Source organism: Lepidochelys olivacea (assembly GCF_965140295.1).
Source record: "Lepidochelys olivacea isolate rLepOli2 genome assembly, chromosome: 4".
In the NCBI taxonomy this organism is placed as follows: Eukaryota; Metazoa; Chordata; order Testudines; family Cheloniidae; genus Lepidochelys; species Lepidochelys olivacea.
Genome location: NC_140414.1, coordinates 147,124,619 through 147,137,021, shown reverse-complemented (window position 1 = coordinate 147,137,021; position 12,403 = coordinate 147,124,619). Strand labels below are relative to the sequence as shown.

The 12,403-nt window shown below is 51.9% G+C and overlaps 1 protein-coding gene across 2 annotated transcripts in view; it reads left to right on the top strand.

The window, feature by feature from the left end:
- Positions 1-10,698: 10,698 nt before the first annotated feature.
- ATP6V1B1 (ATPase H+ transporting V1 subunit B1) overlaps positions 10,699-12,403 on the top strand; it is a gene marked incomplete at its 5' end in the record, with an annotated part of 79,697 nt that continues 77,992 nt past the window's right edge. The window contains one exon of one of the 2 annotated variants that reach the window (XM_084625604.1): positions 10,699-10,807. In XM_084625604.1, the coding sequence (XP_084481730.1) occupies positions 10,699-10,807 (109 nt within the window). The remainder of the gene's footprint in view (positions 10,808-12,403) is intronic. The other variant, XM_084625605.1, reaches the window with a different exon arrangement.

Here is a 12,403-nt window from a genome sequence, read left to right as displayed (position 1 = left end):
AGACCCAAACATTTCCATGTCAACCAACAGTGACAGCATGCGGGTGAGTCATTAAGGCCCAGACCGTCAAAGGTATTTTGGTGCCAATGGGAGTTAGGCACCTAAATACCTTGGAATATCTGGACCTAAGCCTTTAGCAAGACCTTTTCTAATACCCTTAAGATCACTCAGATGGTGTCAGAAGATTGAGGCTGGTCCTTGCCTTAAAGAGATGCCACCTGTGGAAAGGTGTCCGAGGAGCAGCCGTGTTAGTCTGTATCCGCAAAAGGAAAAGGAGGACGTGTGGCACCTTAGTCTCTAAGTCTCTAAGGTGCCACAAGTCCTCCTGTTCTTTTCACCTGTGGAAAGTTTGTCAGTTCCAAACAACCCGAGTTCAAAGCAACTTGGGAATTTTCCTCTGTCCACCCATGAACATTTTTGATCCAGATGAAAACATTCCAGGTTTTGGCTGACAATGGTTTTGGGTGCAGAAAGCTAGCCTTTTTAGTTATTGTGGGGGGTCAACAAAACGCTCAAACCATTGAAATTGGGCATTTCCTATGGGACTCCCTGCAGGGACAGAAAGCCAAGTTCCCCCGCAGCAAGGCTTGGGTTGAACAGGGTCGAGTGTTTCTCGTTCAACATTGTTTCAGGCCCGACATTGACCCCATGTGCCGCTGGCCATTTCAGTCTCCTGTTCTTGTTGTTCTGGAAACCTCTGAAAGAGGGAGGCAAACAACAGGCGCAACTGACTAAGTGCCTGGACAGGGACAGCCTGAAAACGACTGTACAGAAATTGGTATCAAATGCACGAAGCAACCAAACTGAAAAGCAAAACTCGAACTCTTTTCCCTGTCTCACCCCTCTCAGTTCTAGCTTGCATGGGGTTACTGTGACGACTGGGTAAAGGGTTTTCAGAGAGAAGAGAAATTGGCGGAATAGTACCCCAGTAACTGGAAGTTACAGGTGGGATCAAGAGATAAAATTGGGATCCAGATCCAGCTTTTGAACCCTCTCGAATTCAGACCCAGGTTTCGGTTCAGCCCTCAATTGAGCGGGCACGGGGCGCAGGCCTTTACGAAAGGGTTTCAAACGCGCCCTGAGGCTTATTGGAATGTGGCACTTTGGTTCTGGCCCATTTCTGAGCACAGGTGCCACATGTACTCCTGTTCTTTTTGCAGACTCAGAAGCGTTTCTCCTGACGCCCCGGGCAGTGGGAGTTCAGATCAGACAAAACCCAGATTCAAACCACCCTTGATCTGGTTCTGTGAGGCCCAGTGAACCCTGGGCAGAGCCAAAGCCACCCTGTTTCCCTCCTCCCATTTCTAATTTAACCCCCCACCATGGCCTTGCTCCCGCCTTGTCTCCTTGCCGAAGCAACTGGTGCAATAAGCGACTCCAGTTGCAGTGGGGGAGGTTTAGGTTGGATATTAGGAAAAACTTTTTCACTAGGAGGGTGGTGAAACACTGGAATGCGTTACCTAGGGAGGTGGTGGAATCTCCTTCCTTAGAGGTTTTTAAGGTCAGGCTTGACAAAGCCCTGGCTGGGATGATTTAACTGGGAATTGGTCCTGCTTCGAGCAGGGGGTTGGACTAGATGACCTTCTGGGGTCCCTTCCAACCCTGATATTCTATGATTCTATGATTCTATGACTTCTACCGCTTTGCCACAGACACCCAGGGGGGTGTGATGTCCTGCTGATGGGCATGACTGATTGGAGTCGAGGCTGGCCAGGACTCCTGCCTGTCTGTCCAGCCGTGTCCTGGGAATAGGGAAATAGATACATAAAAAGGCAGAAAGCAGGTGAATCCAGGATGTGTGGGCTGTGTAGGAGGGAAGAATGGCTGTGAGAGCACAAGTGCATTATTAGCAATGGGCCTAATCCTGCAGTTCTGACTTGGGCCAAACTTCCATCGACACCAGTGGGAGCTGGGCTGGGCTGCTGAGCACCTGCCTAGCACTTGCAGCTTCCTGCAGCACCGATGGGGTGGTGGGCGCTCAGCATCAGTACCTCTCAGAATCGGGCACAGACGGAGGGCCTGATCCTGGCATCCACACGTCTGCTCCTGCAAGCAGCCTTTTGGATGTCAACAGGCTTCCTCATGCAAATCGACTTGGAAGGGCTTCAGGATTTCCTCCTGCCCTCTTGGCTCCCTTGCAAACCTAGGTCCTGATCCTGCAAGCGGCTGAAGTCCCACCGGCTCTAAAAGAGATTTGGGGGGTTGTGGTGGCTAATCAGCTGAACACGAATTCCCAGTGTGGCCAAAAGGGCTAACGGGGTCCTGGGGTGCATAACCAGAGGAATCTCGAGTGGGAGCAGAGAGGTGATTTTACCTCTTTATCTGGCACTGGTGCGACTGTGGCTGGGATTCTGGGCCCAGTTCTGGTGTCCACAATTCAAGAAGGGTGTGGATAAATTGGAGAGGGTTCAGAGAAGAGCCATGAGAATGATGAAAGGATTAGAAAACCTGCCTTCTTGCGATAGACTCAAGGAGCTCAGTCTATTTAGCTTAACCAAGAGAAGGCTCAGGGGTGACTTGATGACCATCTTTTAGTACCTACGTGGGGAACAAATATTTAATAATGGGCTCTTCAGTCTAGCAGAGGAAGATCTCACAGGATCCAATGGCCGGGAGTTGAAGCTAGACAAATTCAGATTCGAATAGAATCATAGAATCATAGAATCATAGAATATCAGGGTTGGAAGGGACCCCAGAAGGTCATCTAGTCCAACCCCCTGCTCAAAGCAGGACCAATTCCCAGTTAAATCATCCCAGCCAGGGCTTTGTCAAGCCTGACCTTAAAAACCTCTAAGGAAGGAGATTCTACCACCTCCCTAGGTAACGCATTCCAGTGTTTCACCACCCTCTTAGTGAAAAAGTTTTTCCTAATATCCAATCTAAACCTCCCCCACTGCAACTTGAGACCATTACTCCTCGTTCTGTCATCTGCTACCATTGAGAACAGTCTAGAGCCATCCTCTTTGGAACCCCCTTTCAGGTAGTTGAAAGCAGCTATCAAATCCCCCCTCATTCTTCTCTTCTGCAGGCTAAACAATCCCAGCTCCCTCAGCCTCTCCTCATAACTCATGTGTTCCAGTCCCCTAATCATTTAATCATTTTTAAGGTGTAAAGTTTAAGTTTAAAAGTTTAAAGAATAAGGTGTAAAGTTTGTAATGGGGGGGAATTAACCATTGGAACAATTTACCAAGGGCCATGGTGGATTCTCCAGCACTGACAAGTTTTAAATCAAGGCGGAATGTTTTCCTAACAGCTCGGCTCTAGGGATTATTTCGGGGCAGGTCTCCAGCCTGGGCTATGCAGGAGGTCAGACTAGATGGTCCCATGGTCCCATCTGGCCTTGGCATCTGTGGCTTTGATGGCAGGGTTGGGCCCCACCGGCCTTCAACTGGCCATTGACAAGTCACAGGTGCCACCCCCACCATTGTAAACTAGGGCCCGATCCTGACAACTTTACCCACCCTGAGCTCCCCCCATTGAGACCAATGGCTTCCATGAGGCCAGGCTTTGGCCGGTGGCGTATTGTGCTTGGATTGCTGTCTGCTGCTCAGCATGGCATTTGGCCTGGCCTGGCCTTGCTATCTCTAAGGGGTCCCCCCGCCTCATCCCTCTCTCCCACGTCCCACCACCTCTCAGGCTCAGAGCTCAGCAGGAAGTTGCTGAGTGTCCCGGCGAAGGCTCTTTTGCCATGAGGTTGCAGATGGGTTTGGGGCCAGGAGGGTCCCCCGGCTGCCTCCAGCCAGGAAACCTGGCTTTGCGGAGGGCTGAAGCGCAGACGATTCTCGGGAAGGAGCACGGCTTTGAACCCCGTCGAAATCTGCCGTCCTCAGCAGCGGTGTTTGGTCAGCACCCCACAGGATCAGGGCCGTAGGCGGGGCCTGCATTTGCACGGCCAGCAGCACAGGGGCTGAGGCCAGAGCCTGCTAATCCAGCCCATTCTGGGGTATCTGGCAAGCGAAATCAACCAGCCACTCCGCCTTTGTCAAAGTCAAGGCCCCCGGAGCCGATGGCTGGCGGGGCTGACGCAGTTCAGGCACGTCAGTTTCACAGCCAGCGGGACGCAAGGGCATGATGTGGCCAGCAGGCAAGCCACCTTTGGCGGCTCTCCCCTGTGTGATCGGGCAGCCATTGCGCAGCTGGGTGAACTCGAGAGGTGTGACTCGAACCCATGACCTTTAGGGGCATAGTCGAGCGCCTCCTTTGTCCCACTCCCGCATTAAAGGCCCAGCTTTGGGAAGCAGGAATGGATCGAGCCAGATCTGTTGCTATTTTGGCCTGGTCGGATCCAGCCACCCCCCTTCCACAGCACCCAAACCCAGCACTCCTGCTAGTGCTCAGGGTGCCCCTGCATTGGGGTGATGAGGAGGGAGTGGACTTTGGAGTCTAGGGCACATCCCACTGCGTAGCCCGCTGGGCGGAGCCCATGCCACTTTATCTCATGACACCCATGTCGACTCGCTCACCCAGACGGAGCCTTGTGCACTATATGCCGAGTCGTGGGAGCCGATGGGGGTGTGTGGCAGGGGTGTGCAAAGATTAACCCTTAGAGGGACGGATGATACCCACACGCTCGCATTCTACCCAGGGAATCCTTAGCAAGGTGCCAGTTGACCTCACCCGCCTGGCACCCTGCCCAGTGCCCACTGAGATCCCAGCTGCAAATGCCTTGTTGGTTTCAGGGAAGTGATGCCACTGTCACCATGGACAGGATCTGCCCTGGATGTTTGGGGGTGGGTGGCTTTCCCCTGCGATCCAGTCAGTGATTGTGCATGGAGGGCTGCCACCCGCCGGGTGGGAGAGAGAGGTCATGGTGGGGCGGGGCGGTGACACAGGTTGCAATGGGGGCTGAGGTGATATCCTCAGTACCAAGATTGATGACACCCTGTGGCAATTGGGATGGGAGGAGCCCCTTGAGCTACACACTAACATGGGCTCTGTCTGATTTGATCCCCTTGTCCCTTCCCAGCTATCCCGTTCCCTCTCTCCATCACCTCTTTTTATCTTCATTTGCCCCCCCTTCGCCATCCCCTCCCCATCCTCTATCTACATCCCCCTTCCCCTGCTCCGCTCTCTGTGTTTAGCACAATGGGGCCACGGCACTTTCAGGGTTTGTTACAGTGTTTGGGCTGGGACAGCGGGGGCACTTCTGAGTTACCGCACAGCAGCTGCCACGGGCCCAGGATGGGGCGGGGAGGGAGGGTAGCAAACTTGCCATTTCATAGTATTGTGCCGTGTCCACTGTGCCAGAAATGCTGCCCCTCAGGAATCAGGTGGGGAATAATAAGCACTGGAGAGTGGAGACACCTTCCTGTGTCACTTAGTGGGTGAACCTAGGCTAGACTCTAGGTTGTAACTGTAAAGCTACAGGGTTAAATCCCCCACATGGTGGAAAGGTAATTTCTCATCCTGGGGCGTATAAATCAAAACCCTAAGGGCTTCCTGGAGAGGTAATCAATGCAGCACTGGTCGAAATACCTTTTGCAAAACTGGCTTTCCCACCAAAGGGCCTGTTTTCATGGAAAATTTTCGCATGGGTCCCGGTTTTCCTGCAACAAAAGTGCAGTAAAAATTTTGGCTTTTCAACAACAGAACAGTTTTTCCAGAAACCAATTATTTCAATCCACGCTCCCTCGGCTTTTGGTTCCATTTTTTTGGTCAAAACCCAGAAGTGGTTAATAGAAAATATTAACAGCTCAGTTACTTGGCTGGCCGCAACTGATTGGCGTTTTCCCCACCTGCTCTAGGTAAAAGCAAAGCCCTGTACAGTTCATGCCAAGGGTTCTGTGGTGCTTTTCATATAAGGAATCTCTGGCCTAAATTAATTCCTACCCATGCCTGTTAACTGCTGTTTGTAAACCCGTATAGGGTCATTAGTGGGGTCAACCATTCGTCTTTCAAACCCCAGGCCCCAGTTCAGGAAGAGTACTTATACACATGCTTAAAGTTAAGCATGTGATTTAGTGCTTTGCTGAATGAGGGACTAAAAGCACAGATCTATACTGCTTTAACTCAGTGACCAGCTCCACAGCTGCTCCCAGGAGTAACTTGTTTTCCTCTATATGGACCAGTCTCTTACCCTTAGCCAGTGTGTTAAACTCCTCCCCCTATTTTGAAGGGAAATATTTAAAATAAATGTTTTTATAAAGAGGTTTCACTCATTTTTAAAAAAAGATCAATATCTATGAAATAATATTTATCGTGCATGTCACTGTCTGAGCACTTTGCAAATATTAGTGAATTGGCACTTTTGGGAGGTAGGAAAGTATCACTATCACTTTTTCACATATGGGGAAACAGAGGCACAGTGAAGGGCCTGTGAGTTGCCCAAAGTCATAGACATTATTGGCAGAGCCCAGAATAAGGAGCTTCTCTGTCCCAGCCCCAGAACCTCAAAGGTGCACCTTACGCCCTTTGAGGATTTGGGCACCGGTCCTTTGCTTAGACCACATCTCTCTATTCTTATCAGGGTTTGTTACTATTGCTGGTTTACAGTTCCCCAAATCTGACTTTTCACTGGGCTTTTTGGTTGACTTGCACCAACAAAAAATCACAGCAGCATTTGCACACTTTGCCTCCTATGTTTTTCTTCAAGCTCTGGTGCTGGGGGCAGGTTTGCAAAGCTCAGCATTTTTTATTACGTTTTTGGTTGACATATGGTGTTTCGACAGGAAAAAACGAGACACGCCCCCCCCAAAACACTTTTTTGCAATTTTTTTTTCTTTTTCATTTTCCCTCCAGCTCTGTTTGCAATCTGTTTGTCTGGAAAACCAACATCTAGAATCGGGGCCTTATGCTAGCAAACCGTTTCCTTTTAATGTTCAAGTGCATTTCATGGTTTATTCCTGGCGAGGAGTATTTCCGACCTTTTGAATTTTGACACAGCCGTGTGCGGCAAAATTTGTGCACGGATCCTGTAATTAAAATACGAAGAATTTCATATTTGCCTGGAGGCCCCAAACTTGGCAGAAATAGAATCCTCGTGCTTTAGGGCCAGGATTCTCTCACAGAGGGGCATTGGAAAGCAGAACCTTCTCTTTTGGGCAGATTATCCCATATCTGCCTGCTGCAGGTTTCATACACATTTCTCTGGTGCTGGCCCCTATCTGAGAGAAGATCCAGGACCGGACAGTCGTCTCCAATACAGCAGTCCCTTTGTTCCAAACCCTGAATAAGGGCCTGGGAAATATTCATGAGGACGTTTGACAACTTTGCAAGGTTTCTCGTGTCTTGTTCTAATTTGGGGGAAATGGTCCGATCTGGTGACTAACACATTGCACTTTGAGAGCTGTTTTTTGTCCTTGTAAATTTCGAGGAAGAAAGGGCCAACTTTCACCCCAAACAGGGGCCGGTTTTCTTGCAAGAGAGCCTCCAAACTTTTGAAATTTCAAAATGTTGTGACAAAATTAGGCTTTGTGAGCATTTGAAATGTCACAAGTTCGGATGTAAAAAAAACAAACGAACCAACCCCCCAAAACCCTGCCAACAAACCATCCATACTTTGGAGACGATTTTGCAGAAAGTAATATACTGGGGGAGGAAAGCCACTAACGGACCTGGAACAAAATGGCAAATATTTTTCCTAAAACTCCTGGCTGGAGGGAGAGGATAATTCCTATCTTTACCTGGCTCAAATCCTGACCCTCAGCTGGTACTGCTGCTTATTCCTTGCTGCACACAGAGACCCTTCCAAAGTCGCTAGCGTCCCCTCCAGAAATGTTCAGACGTCTGCTTTAACAAGTCAAAGAATCACCATCAAATCTGAAATCTGCAACCCCAACCATTCAGGAAATAACCCTGTAACCCTACCGCCCTCTCTCTCTGTCTCTCACACACACACAAAGTTCTAACAGTCTCGAACACCAGAGATAAATCCTGGAAATTTATCGTAACTTGTACAATTTGAAAAAGAAAAAAATAAGTACTGTATGTAAAACTTTAATGAACAACGTGGTTTCTGATGGTTAATAAAAGTGATGTCATGATGCCCCCCTGCCTTTTCCTCCTTGCTTTCCAAGTGTGCAGAGCAAGCGATCGCTGTGAACCAGTCCCACAGTTTGAACGTCAGGACGCCAGCAACATTGCCCACTTCGACTTTTTTTAAGGGGAAAAAATGGAAACAATGTCCCCAATGTCCCCTCCCCCTCCCTATAAACCAGCTCAGCGAAATATCAACTTTTGACTATTAAAATCTGATAAATGCTGTCAACCCGCCACACCGGAGCAACCCAGTGCTCATGTGCAACCCTGCACTAACAAACCAATGCATGCAGCCGGCGTTTGCGAGTGAGCGGACAATAGCCAACCCAGGTTGGCAGATGGGATGTGGGGCCAGAGTAGGGGGTGTGTATAAGAGACGGAGCCTTTAAGGCCCTGTTGTGGCAGAGAGACCGTCCTAGGGAAATAAAATGCAGAACACGCGTCCCCTCACATCCACACAGTGACACACACGCAGGGTCTCTCACAACGCTTTCCTCCAGCCGTAGAAATTAAAGCTGGAGAAGGTGCTGCTTTCTCTCCACCTGCCCCAGCCCAAAAGCTGGGCCAGGACGATGTGATGGATCACTCGCTAATTGCCCTGGTCTGTTCATTCCCTCCGGGGCACCTGGCCCTGGCCACTGTCGGAAGACAGGAGACTGGGCTAGATGGGCCTTTGCTCTGACCCAGTCTGGCCCTTCTTATGTTCTCGTCAATCCTCTCTCCAGTCCAGTTCGGTCTCATACCCGCCTTGCCACTGGGACTGCACTGGGACCTGGCACAGGGCACATGCCCATTGTATCCGCCCCACTGTGCCCGCCAGGGGCAGGGACTCACTGAGCCCTAAGTGACTGGACCAAGGCCACAGAGGGAGGCAGTGGCAGAATGGGTTATTCCTGGCTCGCAGGCCGGTGCTCAGGTTGCTGGGCCGTGCTGAAAGCTCCACAAAGACTGACCATGCTGCCATCCACACACAGTTTTACACTCACACACACACAATCACCTTCTCGCCCACACTGTTATACAATCTTTCACTTATGTGTGCGCACACACACACAACCATCTTCCCACCCACACTGTTACACAATCTTCCCCTACACACACACACAAAACCATTTATACAAGCACACACAATTATACACCCTTCTCCCTGCATGCACACAAATTACAAAACCTCCTACACACACACATATGCACACTTGTCTTCTCCTCCAAACACACACAATTTCACAACTCTCACTCCACCCACACACAAAAACTTCCTACTCCTCCAGGACACAGATACACAACCCCACACTACACACAACCAACACCTACTCACTGACCACAGCTACACAATCGCCTGCCACACACAACCACCACCTACTCCCCCGCCACACAGCTACACACACCCGCCACACAAGAAACCACCACCTCCTCCCCCAACACACAGCTACACAACCCTCTGCCACACACAAACAATACCTACTCCCTGGCAAAAAGCTACACAACCCCCCTGCCATACTCAACCACCATATACTCCCCCAGCACACAGCTACACAACCCTCTGCGACTCACAAACCACCTACTCCACCAACACTCAGCTACACAACCCACTGCTACACACACAACCACCACCTACTCCCCAGACACACAGATACACAACCCCCTGCTACACACACAACCACCTACTCCCTCTGCACACATCTACACAACCCCCCCGCCACACACAACTACCACCTACTCCCCCCAGCACACAAGTACACAACCCCCTGCCACACAGAACCAACACCTACTCCCCATGCACACATCTACACAACCCCCTACCACACACACCCACCTACTCCCCAGCACACAACTATCCAACAACCACCACCTACTCCCCTGCCACACAGCTGTACACATCCCTGACACACATGAAACCACCACCTACTCCCCTGACACACAACTGCACACCCCTCGCCACACACACAACGACCTACTCCCCTGACACACAGCTGCACAACTCCCTGCCACACAGAACCACCACCTGCTCCCCAAAACACAGCTATACAACCCCCTGCTGCACAAACAGCACCTACTCCCTGGCAAAAAGCTACACAACCTCCCTGCCATACACAATCACCATATACTCCCCCAGCACACAGCTACACAACCCTCTGCGACACACAAACCACCTACTCCCCAGACACACAGCTACACAACCCCTGCCACACACACCACCATCTACTCCCCCGGTACACAGCTATACAACCCCCTGCCACACACACAACCACCTACTCCCCTGAGACACATCTACACAACCCCCTGCCACACACACCACCACCTGCTCCCCCGACACACGGCTACACACACCTCTGCCACACACAATCACCACCTACTCCCCCAGCACACAGGTACACAACCCCCTGCCACACACACAACCACCAACTCTCCTGACACACACAGCTCAGTGCAGAGCCCTGAGCTGCAGCCTCACTCAGCCACCCCCAGGTGGGAGCTCTCAGGTGACTTTCACCTGCACACGGGGTCTGGGGCTCCCAGCCAGGTGTTGAGGCTGCCCTAGTTTACAGTCAACAGGGGCCTGTGTGGGCAGGTCTAACCCACGCCAGGGCCAGCGGGGCAGAGCGAAGCAGCCGGGAAAGGGCGGATCTGACCGGTGTGGGCCTGGGAGGGATGAGCAGGAGAGCGTAACCCTCTGCTATAAAAACCCCCAGCTCCCTCCCGCCCCAGCTGTGCCCAGCGATGACTGCCAAGGTAGAGGTGAGGCTCGGTGGGCACCCAGCAGCGCTGGCAGGGGCCCAGGAGCATGCCCACGCCGTCACCAGGAATTATGTCACCAACCCCAGGCTGAGTGAGTACCATCGGGGGGGGCTGTGCTGGGAGGGGACTGGCGAGAACGCTCCCCCTCCCGCAGCAGTTCTCACCCCCCCACCTCCATAATGTTAGCCCCGCTAGCACCCAGCCAGGGGCTGTGTATGGGGGGGTTAGCAAGGAGGGGGGAAAGCTATGGGGACTTGAGCTCTTTGCATTGAGGCCCCCCCAAGGCCTGTGTGGTTTCAGCCTTGACTGTGAAGCCAGAGCTGTCCCTGGCTATCCGGCTGGTTATCTAGTGTTTAGAGCAGGCAGCTGGGTGCGGGAGCTGGACGCCTGGGTTCTTTCCCCTGCTCTATGGCCCTGGACAAGTCACGTCCCTGCTCTGTGCCTCAGTTTCCCCACCTGTCCTTTCTGAATGGCTGGATGCACCTCAGGTGAAGGGCCGAGCCCGGTACACGTTTCTGGGAAGTCACGGAGGTATCCTTCCGCAAACCCTGGCAACTGAGGGCATCTGTATTGCAAGCTCAGGGGGTCACCCTTCCCCCCTGGGGTGTACATGGGGCCTGTTGGATTGGAGTCCTTAATTCCCTCTAGGACAGGGACCCTTTTAGTCTCTGTCTTCTGCCTCCTCCTTGTGTTAGCTGCACCCTCAGCCCAGAATGGCTGAGAGGAAGTGACCCTGCCATGGTGCCAGGGCACCATTTCCCTGTGGCTTTGGGGCTGAGCCACCTACCCCTTGGCTTCATATAACTCCTGGTGTTCACACTGAGGCTCGGGATCTGGGAGGCTGTTTCATACTGAAGTAAAAGAGTGACATTTACCCCAAAGAGAAGGGCACTGGGCCAGGTTCTGTTCTCAGCGACGCCAGCATAAATGTGGAGTGACTCCAGCAAAGCCGATGGAGTGACTCCAGATCTACACCAGTGTACATGAGAACAGAATCAGGCCCAGAAAGTGGATTGCTCAGTGAGAAACTTTAGATGGCAAAGGAGTCTCTCTCCTCCCAAATTGTGTATAGAAGTCACTTGGCAAAGTACTCAGCAGTCTCCACCATTGCCCCCCCTCCTGAGGTGTTGTGGGTGGGTGAGAGAGAGAGAGAGAGAGAGATCAGGTTCTGTTTGTGTATGTAGTTGTGTGTGTGTGTGTGTTTACTTGCCTGTCTTCCTCTCTGCCTCTGGACACATGCAGACTGCAGGTCTGGGTGTGCGTGGCTGTCTCTGTGTGCAGACCTGCGTGTCTGTGTCCCACCCACACAGTCAGCGCCTCAAGTCCCCTGCCCTGCAATTGCTCCCGGCTAACCTTGCCCAAGGAGAACTCCCGGAAGAGGTCCCAGCAGCTCCGGGCTGCCTGACGTCAGCCCAGCGTGACAGCTTCTCAGAGTAATACTCAGCCCTGGACCGGGCACTGTGACACCAAATGTCCACAGCTCCCAGGTCACGGCTTCTTCCTGAGCAGAAGCAACAGATGACCTGAAGTCTTTAAACAAAACCAGTCTCCCCCCAACCACTCAGACAGCAGCCCCTGCTGCTTGCGTGCATCCCATGGACTGGCTTGTGTGTATGCGGCACCCCCACCCTCCACTGGATGGAATCAGAACTGCTCAAGCGTGTGTCATGGGCCCTGCACTGCACAC